At 41.6% G+C, this 19,525-nt stretch overlaps 1 protein-coding gene across 7 annotated transcripts in view; it reads right to left on the bottom strand.

Moving 5' to 3' along the window:
• The window catches only part of ETV1 (ETS variant transcription factor 1), a 75,537-nt gene that overhangs the window by 37,195 nt on the left and 18,817 nt on the right, over nt 1-19,525 (bottom strand). Inside the window, exon 1 of one of the 7 annotated variants that reach the window (XM_075125835.1) lies at nt 16,710-16,728. The exons of the other annotated variants lie outside the window; for them this stretch is intronic. Within the exon in view, the coding sequence (XP_074981936.1) occupies nt 16,710 (1 nt within the window). The 5' untranslated portion in view covers nt 16,711-16,728. Of the gene's footprint in view, nt 1-16,709; nt 16,729-19,525 lie in introns of those variants that run through there. 7 annotated transcript variants of the gene reach the window in all.

Raw genomic sequence — 19,525 nt, 5'->3', positions numbered from 1 at the left:
ACCAGAGATCCTTTGCATTGGCTATTAGCACTTTTATTGTTTAACAGAATGATGGCCAGGCTCCCATCTCACTAGTAGGAAAATAACAGCCCACTTATATTTGGCTTAGCTACTGTAAATGTTGTCAGAGGCAAAATACTTCCCAGGCACAAAATGCTTCTAAGTAATATTAGCGTGGTAGCTTTCAGCTGTAAAGGCATAGTAGTTCACTTTAAAGAGTAATACACCTATTACTGCAAAATTAATTTCTTATGTATGAGCCTCAAATACAGGACCTCTAATTTTTTTGGTCTCACAAAATATGTGAAAACTTGTAATAAAATTTACGAAATTAGCGGATTACAGGCTTAAGAGTTGATGTTATAATAACAAAGTAATGTCAGAAACGTACACAATAAAAAAGCCTTATATAGTTCACTAAAAGATTTATTAGCTGAAATCCTGGCCCAGCTGAAGACAATGGGAATTTTGCCATTGACTTTAATGGGGCCAGGATTTTACCCAGTGTATTCAAAGGCAGCAAGAGGAAGGGATGGGACAGAAATGGAATATGAATGAGAAGCACAGGTTTATCTAAACTGGGCAAAGAGGTCAAAGTCAGGATAGGGCTAGCTTGTTAACCTCAACCTTTTCTGTAGTTCAAGGTCGACCTTAGCCAAAATGAAGGTAAAAGATGCTCATCTGCATCTACATTGACAGCTCAGAATTACCTCAACCCCTTTTGCTAATCCAATAAGGGGCAACAGAATAGGGCTATGGGAGTACAAAAATGTTGGAGAAGAGCAGTCCTAAAAGACAATTTTTAAAAAAAAATATTTTTAAAATACAGTCCAATACACAACGAGGCTACAATTCCATCTCTGGACTCTGTTAGCATGCCTAAAACCTTTCATCTTAACTCTTGTGGTCGATTATATCACCAGAACATCCTGTTGAAATTTCAGCTTTCGACACCTGTATCACATTGGGATCCTCCTACAACCCTGTACGTCTGGGGAGTTTCAGTGACTTCTGAGGGACTCCCCACACATTCCGGGGTCCACATTAGCAAATGTCAGTGCAGCATCAGAGCATTATTATGTACCCTTAGGCTTTACATCATTCCTTCACTTGCATGTAATCTTAAAAGTGATAGTTTGACATATGCTAGCTCCAAAATGTGGGGGTGGGGGAGGGGGGTTGTTGAGCATGTGCACACACATATACATTTTCTTAAAGTAATATATATTGCAACAGATCATGCAGTCTTCTTAAAAGTGAACGTGCACTGGAGGAAAACCAAGGGAAAGTTTGAATGGACCTCTTCAATTAAGGGCGCCAAAATTTAAATGAGAGGTCAAAATGTGGTCCATGGTCAGGCTTTCCCTGTCATTGCGGGGTAGAACAATGCTGATATCCTACAGGATTTTATTGCTGGTGTACTGTACTTTAACCACAATTTCTATGATGTAAGTACAACAGTTGTGTACATTTATTTTTAATCAAAGGATTTGGGGCCAAATCTAACTCTCATTAATCAGGTGAGGAGTTGGAGGAAATGAGACTCCATGTATGATTATGATGAGCAAGATCTAGCCCTTTATGTAAATATATATGCAAATTAGTTGTGGCCCCAGAGCTCCTGATTAGTTGCCAATTCTCCCCACTCTATCACAGAGCTCGGACAAATCTGTCTTAAATGAAAAAAACAACAACAAGAAACTCAATATTTCTTTAAATACAACTTTCTCCCCCTCTTAAGGCTTGACTCTTCTCTCAGTTACTTACACAAGAAGAAACTGATGTAATTCCGTTCACTTCAACAGAGTTACATCTGAATTTACACCCATGTGAGAGCAGGATCAGATCTTCAGCTGAAAAGACATCTGTGTGCAACTCCTACAACCACCTATCCACCCACCAGGAGTCAGCATGTCGGTTTAGACTCCACGTATGTCTCCACCACAAAAAAAGGGTGTTCGCAACTCAGGTTAGCTAGCCCATGTTAGCTAATTCCAGTTAAAATAGCAGGGAGGACACAGCAACTTCGCTTTTAACTCGAGTCAGCAGCTTGAGTTCAACCCCAGGCTTCCCTATATAACTCTAGCTGCAAACCCAAGTTAAAAGCTGAGTCGCTGTGTCTTTACCACTATTTTAACCCATGTTGCTAACCCAAGTTAAGGACAGGGTGCAAATTAAACTGCAATTAAAACCCATGGCTAACCCATGCCAGCTAACTCTGGCTCATGGGACTTGGGCTGTGGGGCAGTTTAACTGAGGTATAGATGTTCGGGCTTTTGCTGGAGCCCAGGCTCTAGGACCCCGCAAGCTGGGAGGGGCCCAGAGCTCAGGCTGCAGCCCAGCTTGCCCAGACATCTACTCTGTGAGCCTGAGTCAGCTGGCACGGACCAGCCACAGGTGTCTAACTGCACTGTAGACATATCCTGTTTGTCCTGGCCACAGAGACTGTGTTCCCCCTCTGACAGGCCCAGTATCTCTGGCTCTTACCTTAAGTCTGTGACTTGTTCTGATTTGAATCTATTGCAAGTTAACCTATGAATGCAACAGGTTTTTTTATTTTAAAAGCCAACAATTGCATAGTCGCACAAAGGCCACACGCTGCTCTATTTTCTCTTTTTGACTTTACTGCTTCCTCAGAGTTAATCTGTTATGAAAAATGACTTCCCTTATTTATTTTGAAATAACGGGAGTACAGAGACTCCCACACCGCAGCCCTGCATGCAGAACGGGTTGGGTATTTCATCACAGTGCTGAGAGCCTGAACCTCGGCAAACAGGCAGTTTTCCAGCTCACCGGCACAAGCACAAGTGAAAGCAGCACATTCATTTTGTGCAATTTGCTTTACCTTCCCACACGGAGTTGGTGCATGTAAAAGGCTGTTAAGTACTAAATTATTCCTTATCAAATCACCATCATCTGGAGTCATGATCAACACTAATTAAATTACTTTCACTGAACACAGCTCCAGCCTGCTGCCTCCACTGAGAGGTACATTTTATTTTGCTTACAGTACAGTCCTAGCTAGGCCCAGGGCAGAGCACTAGAAGGCATCTGTGCTATAGTTTTAATTAAAGTTTACCCCACCTTCTTCCAAGTTTTATGAGCTAGGGTGAAGTGTATCAAATGAAACAGGTTAACTCCTTCCTTTCATGTAGGGAACACAGTTCAGTCCATAGCGATTTTATATTAGATCCATACCTTAACTATGGCCAGGACAGATAACATAGCTGTAAAATGTAAAGCCCTCCTGAGGAACACCCCAGATCCACTTGTCATGCAAAACTCCATCCACCACTCCTTAAATGGGCACTTTAAGGGGAAGGAAAGGACAAGAGATCCTGAGAATATACTTGTTACATTTTTTCTGTGATGGCTACTTGACCTTTCAAACCACCCCTTGAGGCTGGCTGATGAGGACTGAGTGACCACAACAGACACATTTTAAAAAGAAAAGGAGTACTTGTGGCACCTTAGAGACTAACAAATTGCATCCGATGAAGTGGGCTGTAGCCCATGAAAGCTTATGCTCAAACAAATTTGTTAGTCTCTAAGGTGCCACAAGTCCTCCTTTTCTTTTTTGCGAATACAGACTAACACGGCTGCTACTTTGAAACCAGACAAATTTTAAGCATTCAAAATGCCAATACTTATTTATCTTCACTGCCATTCCTTCCCCCCCCCCCCCACACACACACACTACAGTTCACTGTAGGTAGCAACATTTTTTTGTATCTATTTAATATTATTTGTTGTTTTGCTACACTGAATTTAAGTTTTTTTAAACCATGAAGTACTTTTGGGGAAAGTGGGGTTGCTTTTTTTTAAAAAATATTTGTATTCTTACTGGAAAAGAGCAAGGTACCCATACATCCAAGTTAAAAAAATAATGGTATTTAAAATAACCAAGGCCTTTTCTCCCCAAAACTCACCAGGTAAAATCCAGAAATCCTGACCCCATTGAAATAACTGGAAATTTTGCCAGTGACTTCAATAGGGCCAGGATTTCACCCCAAATACTTAATTACTCAAAGATGGCCACCTCCAAACTAAAAAAATAAAAAAATAAAAATGACCCTTTATAAAACAAGGGCCCAATCCTACAAACTTTATTTGGATGAGTTGCTGGGATTCTTTGTGAGCAACTGGTCTACCTGTGAGAGTAAGGTTAGTCCGGATTAATCTTGCTCAGTGCACTGCTCATGTTAGTAGTGGTCCCTTTGAAGTTACCATGACTGCTGACATAAGACAAGCATGATCTGGCTCATTGTATTTAGCAGTAAATGGATCACTGTGTAAGTCTGGTGTGCCTTTATGTGCCTTATAAAAAGATACACGTTTTTGATATGTAATGTGCTAATTTGTATTCTCTTTATGTTTGCATTCTATAATGTATCCCTGGGGCGGGGGTGTGTGTGTTAAAAAGTGCTTTTTTTGTGGAAAAGTTAGTAAAGCAAACAACTCCACTGTGCTATAAACTCATAAATGGCATGCATATATAAACATGCACACATATACACTACAGGCCATCGCCACTAGGTCTGAGGCACTGTCTTCCTTTGACTATTGTCAGCAATCAACACCTTGATCCCGACTACCTTACTCATGCAGACTCGCCATTCAAGTCAATGAGGCTTGTTCTGAGTGAAGTCTTCGTGTTAGGACTCAGTGGAGACTTATTTTATTAAAACGTCTGTAAGTGATTAGAAATCACCTTGCCTTGACTACGACTTATATGTTGGTATCTTTAGTGCCCTGCTGCCTGAGATAAATAGGGCGGTAAGCTTCTCTGCACATGGTCAAACTGTAATTAATTTGGGCCAATTTGGTACAATAAGTTACTTTTCTTGGGAAAGCCCAAGGAAGGAGCTGTGTCAGATAGCAAGCGCTGGCTATACAGACAGTGCACATTAAGCTGGACTGTGAATCTGAGGCACACTAGATTGCCATGCACTAACTGGCCACGTGGACCCTGCTACCATGCATAAAAGGTTCTGTACTGTGCACAAGCAAGGTCCATGTGGCCAGTTAGTGAGTGGCAGGCTAATGCTCTATAGATTTATAACCCAGTTTACTGTTCACTAACTGTCCATATAGACAAGCCTTAATTACTTCTATACTACGTGAAACCATTGATTCAAGTCAATCGTGAGTTGAATACTTGAGATGAGGAAGAACTGGGAAAACACCTCATGAAACTGGCTGTAAGTCTTTCACCTTTGAATGCAAAGCTAATTTTTAGTTTGCAGAGATGAGACTTCTGCTGCGATCACAAGGACAAAATAAGTATGCTTTTCAGGAAAGTTGTGTGTTGAAAAAACCCTCATAAAGCGGGTAATTGTAGGGGTTTTCGCTTTCAGCTTAGTGTCTAAGTGTTCACTTTCACTCTATAGACCAAAGGTTATCACTTTATTATCCGCATGCGTATGGAGACAGTCATGTACTAGCTGATGTAAAATGGTGTCAGGATCAAATCACTGACACCTGCTAACTCGCATGCTTTAGAGAACTTCCAGTCATTTAGTAATGCTAGACCCATATGTATAGGTTAGAGGATTTTGTGCACCACCAGAAAGATAGTAATGGAGAAGTCACAATAAGTCATGTTCTGGACATACCCGCTGAACACATTTTTGGGTTGCTTCTCACCTTAATGTCATACAATCATCTCGAAGTGTATGTCTACACTTGGAGCTGGACGGTGTAATATCCAGCTCCAGGAAACACATCCATACTATCTCTGATCGAGCTCGTGCAGTGCGAGCAGCAGGAGAAGCTAACCATTCCAAGTATGATCCCACCTGAGGCCCAGGTATGTTCTTGGGTCAATCCGCCTGTCCCACGGCTAGCATCACTGCAGCTACACTTCTATTTTTCGCATGCTAGCTCTAACAGGGCTAGTGTGGGTATGTCTCTTTGAGCTAGAAATTATGCTTTCCAGCTCCAGTGTAAATATACCTTCAATCAGATTTTGTATGTGATCTCATTCGCTTTTAGGACCAATGAAATACATGTATAAATAGGTGGCATGGGGTTTTTCACACCAGCGAGAAGATGAAAACCCATTCACTTTAAGTTAAGGTCACTTCAATTCCAGGTGATAAACTGATTGAGATGACCTCAGTTAGTAGTCAGTTAAATTCCAGAAGCAAAGGGGAAGGCCCTGTGTACTGATAAAGCCAACAGTGTCACAGACTCTTTAAATTCATCTTCCCATACACACACAGAAAGCAGCAAACACTTCAGATACATCAGAGCCTCTCAAAGATTCTTTTCCAGTACATTTACCTCTGCCAAGCCCTCCCCATCCCCCAACACACAAGACTCCATTACTAAAGGGTCTAATCTCAGCTATCAGCAGAGAGTGGCTTTTATGGAGCTATTAAACCATTTCTCTTGTTTACAGTGCCTGAAGAAAGATGTGAATTATGTCTGTGACAAAACAGGCGATAACATTTCTAAACTGGTATCAAAATGCAAACTGAAATACATTTAAGGGCAGGGACCCTACTTTGTGTTTTTTGTGATTTCCCTCATCTCCTGGAGAAGCACTCACCTGATGATTCTAAGAAGGGACTTATTCTGTCACATAATAGGTAGACTTTTTTGAGACAAAAAGATTAAAGTCTACTAGTTACAAAATGGTACACTCAAAAGAAGGCAAAATGTTAGTTACTTCTCAGCTGAGAAGATGTTCTACAAAGGCTCTTACTGGCAGACATTAAAAACAAACAAACACTGGGTTCTCATGAGGACTGTAACACTATGATGCTCCAACAGCTAGCTACTTACTGTTTAAATACACAGCCGGTAAACTCAGTATTCATAGTCCCATATCAAGTACAACAGAACACAAAACTAAAAACTTATTGGACAGCATTCAAGGTAGGAATGTCAGTCTTTATAAATGTTTCTTTAGTATCTGTGAAGACATGAGCTTCACCTCGGAACAGTAAGTGCCAAAATTCTGGATGGGTGAAGGTCACATGGCAAGTCAGAGATAGAGATCTTTTTGGATAACTTTGGTCTTGGCCCAGTTTGTAGATAGTGGCCCAGTAGCTGACAGGGATACAGTGCAGACAGCAGATCCTACTTGTGGTATGCTCTTATCCCACTCTGCACTAGCTGAAAGGGTTTACAGTTAGTCTAGTTTAAAAGGTGTAGATGACAGAGGCAAGATCTTCATCTGAGAGGACTGGGTGCAATCTCTTGGAAAGACAGAGATGAAAAAAAGTGTTTCTGACCACTGATACAACTGTGGAGAGCAGAGGAAGTGACAGAGATGAGCCAGGTCCCAAGATTGTGGATTGCTCGGAAATGGTTGAGCAGATAAGATCAATATAAATTTCACTAGGTTCTCAAAGTGCCTGCCCATCAGAATCATCTCTATCTGATCTCATCTGAGCTCCAGTCAACTGGATTTCATTTAGGTCCCAATCTCTACCGGATATCAGGCGAACATAGTCAGAGACTGGATATCTAACATACTGATGAGTTATATCAGCATAATCTCATGAGCTTCATATAAAAATTGAACAGAAGAGATGAAGGACTGAGCCGTGTGGAACTCCACAGCTTAGGAAAGGAGTTTTCTAAAGCTACTTTGTTGATGGTTCTTAAGTAAATTTGTAGAACTCCATACGGTAATTCTTTCCACCCTGTGGCAGTATCTGCAAAGCCTCATAAACAGCAGCATCAAAACCCACTGAAAAAAGTAAAGCAACAGTACTCAGGACATATGGCCTCTGTCCATTCCACTAGGGTGGTTACTGGCCATCATGATTAGCTCTATTTCTATGCAGTGATCCAGTGTTAAGACAAACTGGAAGGGAACTTGAGGATATCCAGTGTCATTGGAGTTGACCTACCACCCCGTTCTCAATGATCTGTCCCAGAAATGGGACCTTAGAATCATAGAATCATAGAATATAAGGGTTGGAAGGGACCCCAGAAGGTCATCTAGTCCAACCCCCTGCTCAAAGCAGGACCAATTCCCAGTTAAATCATCCCAGCCAGGGCTTTGTCAAGCCTGACCTTAAAAACCTCTAAGGAAGGAGATTCTACCACCTCCCTAGGTAACGCATTCCAGTGTTTCACCACCCTCTTCGGGAAAAGGTTTTCCTAATATCCAATCTAAACCTCCCCCACTGCAACTCCTTTACTCCTCGTTCTGTCATCTGCTACCATTGAGAACAGTCTAGAGCCATCCTCTTTGGAACCCCCTTTCAGGTAGTTGAAAGCAGCTATCAAATCCCCCCTCATTCTTCTCTTCTGCAGGCTAAACAATCCCAGCTCCCTCAGCCTCTCCTCATAAGTCATGTGTTCCAGACCCCTAATCATTTTTGTTGCCCTTCGCTGGACTCTCTCCAATTTATCCACATCCTTCTTGAAGTGTGGGGCCCAAAACTGGACACAGTACTCCAGATGAGGCCTCACCAATGTCGAATAGAGGGGAACGATCACGTCCCTCGATCTGCTCGCTATGCCCCTACTTATACATCCCAAAATGCCATTGGCCTTCTTGGCAACAAGGGCACACTGCTGACTCATATCCAGCTTCTCGTCCACTGTCACCCCTAGGTCCTTTTCCGCAGAACTGCTGCCTAGCCATTCGGTCCCTAGTCTGTAGCTGTGCATTGGGTTCTTCCGTCCTAAGTGCAGGACCCTGCACTTATCCTTATTGAACCTCATCAGATTTCTTTTGGCCCAATCCTCCAATTTGTCTAGGTCCTTCTGTATCCTATCCCTCCCCTCCAGCGTATCTACCACTCCTCCCAGTTTAGTATCATCCGCAAATTTGCTGAGAGTGCAATCCACACCATCCTCCAGATCATTTATGAAGATATTGAACAAAACCGGCCCCAGGACCGACCCTTGGGGCACTCCACTTGATACCGGCTGCCAACTAGACATGGAGCCATTGATCACTACCCGTTGAGCCCGACAATCTAGCCAGCTTTCTACCCACCTTATAGTGCATTCTTCCAGCCCATACTTCCTTAACTTGCTGACAAGAATACTGTGGGAGACCGTGTCAAAAGCTTTGCTAAAGTCAAGAAACAATATATCCACTGCTTTCCCTTCATCCACAGAACCAGTAATCTCATCATAAAAGGTGATTAGATTAGTCAGGCATGACCTTCCCTTGGTGAATCCATGCTGGCTGTTCCTGATCACTTTCCTCTCATGCAAGTGCTTCAGGATTGATTCTTTGAGGACCTGCTCCATGATTTTTCCAGGGACCTTCAAGAACTGGGAATTGCTTGGCATACATATTAGATATTATCCCATCTGATTCAGTTTTGCTTTGGCTTCAAATCCAATCCCTCCAGCCCTCACCCAGTCCAGTGGATAGAAACAGCATGGGACCTCATTTTTGGAAGCTAATTCTGTATGATGAGCCCAAGCAACAGATTTCAGAGCCAACTGGCAATAAGGAAATATGTGGGCAAGATGGAGCTATTAGAGAACCTCATCAAACAAAAACGAAAATAACCAGCTTTGAAGTGAGCTGCCACCTTTATACAAATCACAAATGCACTTTAGCAACATTTAAAAATTCAATCTATATGACAAAGCACATGACTATTCTGTCTCCCTGCCTATAACACATGTGTAATGCACATTGATTCATGGTCCAGTGGAATATGCAAAACCGTTTTAAACACTGCATTGCATAAATGCTACATAACACAGCATGAAGCAGACTAAAGCAGTCATTAAAGTCCTCTTTGGACAAAAAAAATGTCAGAATACATGGGAGTCTCTCTTCTATTTCTACTCTAATTGCTCTCACCATGACAAGGTATGACAGGAGAAAAAATGTTGACTATAAATCTGACCTAGATTTATAACAGATCAAGATAAAAATGCATTGTAAGTGAAAGTTTATTTCTGTTCCACTGAAAGACTTGGGAAAGGAGAAAAAACAGAAAGGTAATTTCCTCTGGTTCTGATACCTATGGAAATACTGAATGCTTATGGCCCTCACTAAAATCTGTAGTACCAGAGGATTTTACATTAGAAAACATTGTCACATTAGAATCATTTTCTCTAGCTGCAAGGGTGACATTTAAAAAAAAGAATTGCAAAGAAACAGGAGATTAATGACGAAGAAAGGTATCAGTAAGCACTTATTTAAATTAGCTAATTAATTACATTGACCTTTCCCCTCTAGGACATTATAGTTCTAAATTTCCGCCACAGTTATTCCAAATGTTTCAGCATGAACTGTCATGAACAAATAGCCTTTGAGTAACACAGGTCCAAGACTAAAAAGAGGTTTGACGTGCAGTGGCTAAAGAACGGAGTGGGGTTTAGTGGAGCTGGGCACCACAGTTGTGCTGGATCCTTTGTTGAATGTTATGGCTCATCACCACCTTATGCACTGAAAAGAAATGTCACATTACTTTCCATGGAGCTGATATATACTATATCTTGTCTACATGAGGAAACTGACCGGCACAGCTATAACTGCAGTATAATTATAGAGCTATAGCAATGCTGGTGTAACTCCCCATGTGAACACTCTATTCCGGAATAAAACTGACTTTATTCCAGTACAATTACAGCAGACCTGTTATACTGGAATAAAGTCAGTTTTATTCCAGAATAGAGAGTGTCTACATGGGGAGTTATATTGACATTGCTATAATGGTATAATTATGCCGCTGCTATAGCTGTGCTGGTCCCCGTGTTGACAAGTTCTTATTCACCAATTTCCCTGCCTATCAGGCTGCTGAAAACAGCCCTCCTGTATCCTTTTAGCATATAGGATCTTTTCTGCATTTTTCTATTCATGGGAATAATATAACTGATTAATTACTTAATGTCTTGCTTCTAAAGCATGGATGTGAAGGGGACACTTGGAAAGTTTTGCTGGCTTAACTACACTGGTATAGCTAAACCAGCAAAACCCTCCTCCTGTGGATGCAGTTATATCAGTTTCTGGCATAAGCTATACTGGTATAAAGCGTAGTTACACCAGAACAATTTTGTCCACACTAGGGCTTACATTAGTATAGCTTAATAGATTTCTTTTAAAATTACAACATTAATAGACTAGTTGTAATTTTTCTAGTGTAAACAAGCCCCTATCTGTATGACCATGCAGTCACTATAGTACAAAATGCTACATTCAGAATTAGTGGAGTACACCTGCAATGTTCTGATGATGTAATTCTACCGAAGGCACGACTGAGATCAATCCGGATACATAGCTTCTTGTTCAAAAAAACCCATCAGTAGCCAATCAAAGTTGCAAATATTTTCTGAGTATCAAAACTAGGTAATCTTGCCCAAAGGGGAAGCCAGCTGGGTGGGTGGGGTGGATGGGGGGGGGGGGGGAGAGAAGGAAGTTTTCAGTAAATGCCAATAAAAGTTAACCTGTTTCTAAAATAAAGACTACGCAATTACATAGCAAACTTTTCAATGGCCTGCCAGTAAACACCTTGTTAGGACACTATTAGTCATTTGGTCTAAATTGGTTTAGCTACGAATAGGCTGAAAATCCACATTATTTGGGGAAGATTCTGTCAACACTTAAAAAAAAAGAAATTATTGATTTGGCACGTGGTTTCAGTTAGTTTACATACCCCTAGAGTCTCACCCCCATAAGGTTTCAACATCTAGTCCAGAAATGCATTGAGATATTTTATTCAGTATGCGCTACAGCTGTTGACACAGTTTGCTAGTCTCTGAACACAGCAATCTTGCAGAAATGCTGTCACAGGCAGTATTTTACACTGATTTATGTTCCCCCTTCATGTTTCATTTGAGACATTTACCTGTCTGAGTTTATGAGACTTGCAATTGCAGGCGATGGAGGGAAGAGCACCGGTACTCGTGGCAGATGCCCTGAATTCAGTACAATAATTGCTCCAAAGCAAACATCTTTGGAGCAAGTTAACTAGTTGCTAAATACCAGAGCGCTAGAGAACTATGGGGCTAATGCAGCAAATTTTTCAGACTGTTGATAGGAAGGAAGGGACAGAGTATGAAGCAATTAGGGCCAAATTTAGGCCTTTGGATAAATAGGAGCTGCACTGATGGATCCCCTTATGGAAAAGTCCTAATTTAACTGGTATGAAACCAATTGGGTTCTACATAAATTACTCTGAAGACCTATGGAATTTAACAGATAATGGATTTATTCTTTAGAATGATTAATTCAATGGTACCAGGATGGCAGCCCCCAAGACTATAGAAATACAAAAGACTCTTCTTTTTGCATCACACTAGACCCAGGTGCAAAATCATACATTAAGATTTAGTGTAATTACCCCTGACAGTCATGCTACTATGTGGGTTAAATGAGTCCAGACAGGGAATGAGAGTGTCTCTTTGGGATTTAGGAAACAAAAAGAATGTCCTGGACGAAAACCTTCGAAACAGCCAAGCTTGAGGAGGAAGTTTAAGCTCTTGTGTTCTTGTTTGTGAGTTATCAATAAAGCCAAATCCCAGGGAAGAGAGGAGTTTGGGCACTAAATCAGGGCCTGTGTACTCTGCTGAGGACAGGATAGGTATCCAGCCATTCACACTAAGCTAGAGAATGTAGTAGGCATTCAGATATTATGATGATGGAAGCCATAAGCACATCTATACAATAAAGAGTCTAGAATTCTCACCCGGAAGCCTAGAATGTCTGTTGAGTCAGTGTGAAACCATGGACACAGCTACAAGCATGGTTGAGAGCTCTGTGAATCCACTCAAAAAAGGTACTTGACCAGGTTTGCTCCATTCAAGTCCACAAAACTCCTGCCAAACCCTGTAGCTCCTAAACTCACCTGCTAACTAAGTGTTCAGGGTAAGAGTTCCCTAGGCACCTACGTTTCTGTCTCTGAGAATGCCTACAGCTGCCTCACTGTAGGCATCTAGATGCCTATCTCCAGCTTAAGTCCATTCGTAAAGTGGGAGAAGATAGGCCCTTGCTTGCCTGTCTCACATGGGTAGATAGATAATATCCCTGCTGCAGTTTTCAGTAAGTAGGTTTATCATTTCTGTATTTAGTGCTATACATTTCTTCCAGAAGAGCTTTAGGGGCAAACTTGGCAACTTGTTATTTTTTCTAGGGACAACTGGTGTCTGAAGGAAACTTTGGGAAACTTGGTCGAGACTTTCACCTGAACCCCTGAACTAACCAGAACGTTTCCTATATTTCTCTTTTTAGCACATCATTTAATGAATAGATCACTTAAATGCAAAACCTATAAAAATTATTATTTTAAAGAGACACTGTCAACTTAAAATTTTGTCAATTTCCCTCCCTCCCCACCCTCAAAAGAAAAAACAAACAGCAATTAGCAGGACATAGAGCAGGACCTACTCAGGCCTGCCAATTCTGGGGAGTTTCCAATCACATTTTTCTAGTTTTTTTAAAAAAAATGTTTTCTCACTTCCCAGTAGCTTAGTGACAACTCCACATAAAGAACAGGGCAAACGGGAGAGGGAGGCTGATCTTGTATGTAAGAAAGTGGACTGGGAGTCAGGAAACTAGACTCAGTTCCTGGTTTTTGTGTAAACCTGAGCAAGTCACTTGGACCTACATTTTCAAAAGACGGCCTCTGATTTTGGGTACCTCTGTTTTGGTAGCCCATCTTGAGAAATCTTAATCATTGTGTGTTAGTTCCCACACCTGAAAAATTGGAATAACAATATTTCCATATCTCACAACCATGTTGTGAGGATAAACACATTCATATCTGTCAGGTGCTTAGATACTATGAAGGGAAATGCCACAGAGAAACCTATAAACAGTAACATTGACTACACAAAGTGCTGCCCAAGGCACAAAGTAAACTAACCGGAAACAGTCTTATTTTAGCCTCTCTCTGTTGTAGAGAAGTATTAAAAATAACAAGAGAAAGTACATTTTCAAAGTATGATTTTTAAATTGACTGTGTCTTTTTAATAGCGAGATAAAATAAAATATGTGTCAACAAAACACGCTGTAGCTTAACTCTAAATTCTACAAACATACGGTTGCCCGGTGTCCAGTTTTCGACCAGAAAGTCTGATGGAAAGGGGACCTGTACAGTGACCGGTCATATGTACTGACCAGACCCCAAAAGTCCAGTTACCACAGGTGGGGAGGCCAAGGGAGGAGGCGCTGGGTCATCAACCCATGCCAGCCCCTACTCATCTGGGGCTGCCTCCTACCTGCATCTCATGGGCGAGCAGGCAGGCTCCTGGAGCAAAGGGAGCCCAGCTGGTAGGGGGGAGGGAGGTAGACAGTACTGAGCGAGGGGGAGGGGGAAGAGCAGTGAGTGACAGGGGTGGGGCCTCAGAGAGAAGAGGCAGAGCAGGGGTGGGGCCTCGGGGGGAAAAGGGGGAGGCTCCAGCTCTCCTGCTGTAGGGTCCAGTTTTCAGAAATTAAAAAGTTGGCAACCCTAAGCACACAATACACATCAAGTTTTATAAACAAACATAAAAGTAATTAATCAGATTCTAACCCGGTTAACCTTGCTCAATCATATACTGTAGTTCCAAGAAAGAGAACAAGAATTCCTGAACTTGGTATGCATTTTTTTTTTCAAAATTTGCCAAATCACTGAGGCCTGTATGCAACGCAGCAGTGTCAATTTTGTTTGCTGACTTCGAGTGTTTAACTATTACTCTCTAAGGATCAGCTACACCCAGGTAAAGCCCAGGCAGAAAGTGGCTGCTCTCTTTGTACTCCAACAACACATGGTTCCCCTCCCTTTTGCACTGGCCAGCAGAGCTGATCAGGTAAGTAAGATACAGTCCACAAAGGGATGTAAGTAGTGGGTGTGCTGCCTTTGCATACCTAGGAACTCAGGGGTGTGTTTTCCTTGCACAGTTAACCCATTAATTGGCACCAAGATTAGCCTAGCCCAGATGTGAGCATTCCCCCAGCAATGCTATATTCACATAACTGTGTCTCCACTCACCCATAGGTATCTGGGGCTTATCCCTTGATTCTTTGTGACGAGTAACAGCCATTTGTATCAACTGCAGGGGAATTGTGGGAAGGGCTATTTGGACAAGTGATTTTGCCTACATCTTCACTGCAACGTGTGTGTGTTGCAGCCCGAGATAGTTGAGCTAAGGCTCTAATCCCCACCCCCAGCCTAGTAAAATGCTTTACTAAAAGCTTAAAGCACCTTCAAACGCAGGTCAGAGGTTTTTCTATGTGAATGGAAGGCAGAGTTGAGCTAAATATGCAATGAAGACATATCACAGTGACGAACCTCCTGTGAGCTGTGCATGCAAGGTGGTGTTGGGCTTTTGGTGGTTAGACTAACCTACCATTTTATTGACATCCTGGAAGGTTGCTGATCCCACCTACAAGAAATTGGGGGCTCTAGTGGCAAGTTTGTATAGAGTATTAGGATTGATTATATGACAGTTTACTTCCTCCAAAAAAATAGAGCACTATGGAACAGAACCATAACATATGCATCAAGTCATCATTAATCCTTGCACTGTTCCATAATAGTATTGTTGCACATCTGAAGCCTGTGCATTCTTCCAGGAGACTAGGAAGTTGTCAAATAGATTTTCCCCTGAAATCAGTCTCAGCCTTAAATCAATGGGAGATCTGTTTACAGACCTTACTTAGGAAAATGTGCAAACATTGTAGACCCATTATAAATGACACATGAGCAAAAATACTCACCCTTTAGGCGAGGGTGGCCAACCTGAGCCTGAGAAGGAGCCAGAATTTACCAATGTGTATTGCCAAAGAGCCACAGTAATACATCAGCAGCCCCCCATCAGCTCCCCCTCCCCCAGTGTCTCCCACCCGCCAGCAGCGCCGCCGATCAGCACCTAACCTTCCATCCCTGTGCCTCCTGCCCGCCGCGATCAGCTGTTTTGTGGTGTGCAGGAGGCTGAGGGGGTTGGGGGGGGAGGAGGAGCAAGGGCGCAGCAGACTCGGGGGAGGGGGCGGGGGCCTTGGGGGAAGGAGTGGAGTGGGGCTGGGGCCTGGGGCAGAGCCAGGGGTTGAGCAGTGAGCACCCTGTAGCACATCAGGGCTGGAGCTACAGGCGCCAACTTTCCAGAGTTGGCGCCTATGCAAGGAGCAGCATATTAACTTCTGAAGAGCCGCATGTGGCTCCGGAGCCACAGGTTGGCCACCCCTGATTTAGGCAATAACTCAACTTAAACAACACCAGATAGTAAAAAGGAAGACTGAAGCTCAAATCTACGTCTGTAGTCCATTCTGTATTCAAGTCTGTTCTGACAGACTGTAAAAGTCTAGCCATTGCCAAAACAATCTATTTAGTCTCCACTGGACAAGACGTAGGTCACTGCAGTGACTCAGGAGAACTTATTGCCAGCTGATTATTACTATAGTTGCATAAGCAGTTCAACAAAGAAGCCATCATGAAAATTTTCAGAGATACCTAAAATTAGAAATTTAAATAAGCGTTCTGATCTTCAGAGGTGCTGAGCAATGAGATCCCATTGAAGTCAATAGACTTGCGGCTGCCTACAGAAAAAGAGGCCTAATTCTCATTTAACTAAGGTCACTTAAGACTCCTTTACAAGCCCAGAATAGTGTAAAATGACCTTAGTGTAAATGAGATTCAGGTCTGAATTTACACTTATATTTCAACATATGCCTGAATGCAGTTGCTTCTTAAGCTGCATGTTAAACCTTTGCATGCAAACTCACAATGTACATAAATACATCAGGTATGTACTGCATACATCCAACAGTCCCAAATAGTTTCAGCTGTGAAACTTACTGAGGTAGTTAACACCTTAGCTTCTGCTAGTGGTTTGGCTGGATGAAATGTTCTTCAAGGCTGGATTAATAAGAAAACATCACATCAATTTCCATTCTGAAGATTTTCTTTGCAGTGGGATAAAAGTCAGAAACATTTTCTTTTTAAGCCAAAAGTTAGTCTGTAGAAAAGCAGCAACATTTGCATAAAGACCCTAAAATTTGCAAAATTGGCAAGTTTCTTGCACATGCAAATTTCCAGCATCCTTGATCATGACCCATAATGCTTAAAGTTAAAATCAAAGAAGACAAACCCGGCCAGTAAGCAACCTGCCTGTTTAGTGACTCCATGACTTGGCAGTAAATGCTATTACTCTCAAAATATTTCACCACATTAACTTACTGGTAACTACATTTCCTGAATAAGTTCACAAACAGCAAAATAGCAAAAAGGAGGAAGATGACCAGAAATAAAGTTGCTAATGGTTCACTCATTTCTAACACATATAGCCCTAAGCATAGAGAACAGGTAGATACACAAGAATGAAAATGTTCTACATTGCTCTAATTTACTCATGTCTTCACCTTCACTCAAGGTCAATCTAACAGCAGATAATGCTAAGAGGTGATGTGCGAAAGACACAAAGCATGAGACGGGGAAAAAATTGACCTAATCCTTTCTCAGGCAAAGCTTCCATTCACCAAATATAAACTACAAGTTCAGAGTCTATATCTTTAAAAAAAGATTCCAGTATTCTGTCCACAAGTTTTAAGACAAATTTTATTTCTACAGCTTTAGACTGTTAGTATACAAGTATTCAGGACTGATGAAATGGACGACCACTTAATTATAGTTCCTTCATAATATATGTTCATTTGTTATATACCAGTGCCATTTGATTTATCAATCCAGTAAGACTACTTCCCAATAATGTGAAGAAAGAGATCGTAAATGAAGGGACATGGAACCTTGAAATCAGGGATATTATGTGTATTTCATGGGCTTTAAGGGTTGTCCTGAGAGGATGTGGATGCATTGTGCATCTCAGCCTCTCCAAGCTGTCAATACTTAATGTATCTGGGATATTCATTCTTTCCTTTTCCCTTTCCCTCCTCCACTTTCCTATGAAAAACTCAGATTTGACTGCTGAGGACTGTGACATTTGTCTTAAATTGCTGATGCAGCCAACAGACGGAAGAACAAAATGAAATACATTTTAAATATATATCTATTTTATCTGTGGAAACAAACACAGTAGTAGAGGTGGGCCCAAGTTCCAAAATTGGATCTGGGTTTCAAACACCCCAAAAAGTTAATGATGTTCACATTTAGGGGTTTAGTTTGGGCCCCTTCTCCAACACGAAATATGTTCTCCAATGAGACTGTATGGGAAGTAGTTAACTTTAAGGAGCACAAATGTTTGTGTCAAAATAGATTGACAGCGTCCCTTTAATTTGCCTTTTTGCTTTGTTTGTGAAAAAGACAGGAAAACAAATCAGCCACTTTTCAACTTACATTCATTAACACAAACAAGATCATAACAGATACTTCATACGTTTAATCCTATACACAAATGACTGTCCTTTTAGACATCAAAATAATTGTAACTGTCAGAAAGACTCTGGCAGGGGCCTAGAAGTTGCACTGTGTGGATGACTTGTGTATTTCCCGAACTGGAAGATCGGTAGAATTCTAGACGAAACTTCCTCAGAGAGAGAACGAGAGTTTTTTGTAAAACTGAAAATTCCTCATTTTGAATAAAATATGTGGGTTTTTTTTAATGTAAACAGCCCTCAGGAAGTTATTTGACAGCCTTAAGAAATTACCATTTCAGAGGGGAAAAGGTTACATGCTTCACCTTTGACCTAGGAGACAGCTTTATCACAGGATGGGAAGACTGAAGTTTATTCATTAGCTGATAACCTCCACATGCAACTCAAACCATTAATCTGCACTAAAACCATGAATGAGAATGGGGCTTTGAGGAAGAAAAATTGGGTTGGACTGGCCTGGAAGGGACAGACAAGTGCCTGGAGGGCTCTAGAGGGAGCCAAGACAACATAGAGATGCTGTCCATTTACTTGGATTGTGCTCCCGCCTCTAGCTCGATGGACTATCAGGTCACTTCACATCTGGGCCCCACTGCCAAACACTACAAAGTCAAACCACCTCAACATAATAGGACTGCACTCTCCGCTGGGATGGTGAAAGGCAACCTTACGCAGCAGTAACTGTTCACTTCACCGCACAAAGGCCATTTCAAAAGCAACAGCTCAAACTTAAGAGATTTGGCTGCAGCAAAGTCCATCTCTGGATAAGAGCTAGCTACTTGTTTCACAAGACTATTGTCCCAATTGTACTGACTTAATTTATTATCAATATCACTGCAAGAATACATAATAAGGCTTTATTATTCTTCAGAGCAAGAAATATAGTATAAAAATACAGTGAGGTGAGAAAACAAAATCTACTTACTAAAATCAAAACAAATCCATAAGCTTTCAAGATTTTATAAGGCCCACAGACGAAAAGCATTACGGACTCAGAAAGGCCTCATGGTAAAACTTTTCCAAGAATTAAATTTAGTAAAAGTGAGAACAGGCTGGGCTGGGGTAGGTTTGAATAGTCCCAAAAATCCCCTAGAGGAAGGAGAAAACCCTGCTTAGCACAGGCTAATTCCCAGGGCTGAACCACAAATGAACCCACAGCGTTCTCTAAAAGGCACCATTCACAAATAAATTTATTTTAAATGATAATCTAAAAAAAACAAAACACAAACACAGCATCTAAAATGTAATGTTAGTGAGTTCCGGAAGAAAGTCATTGTGAGGGAGAGA

The sequence above is a fragment of the Caretta caretta genome, chromosome 2 (genome assembly GCF_965140235.1).
Source record: "Caretta caretta isolate rCarCar2 chromosome 2, rCarCar1.hap1, whole genome shotgun sequence".
Classification (NCBI taxonomy): domain Eukaryota; kingdom Metazoa; phylum Chordata; order Testudines; family Cheloniidae; genus Caretta; species Caretta caretta.
Note: the sequence above shows the minus strand (reverse complement) of the source record. Positions and strands in the feature narration are given on the sequence as shown.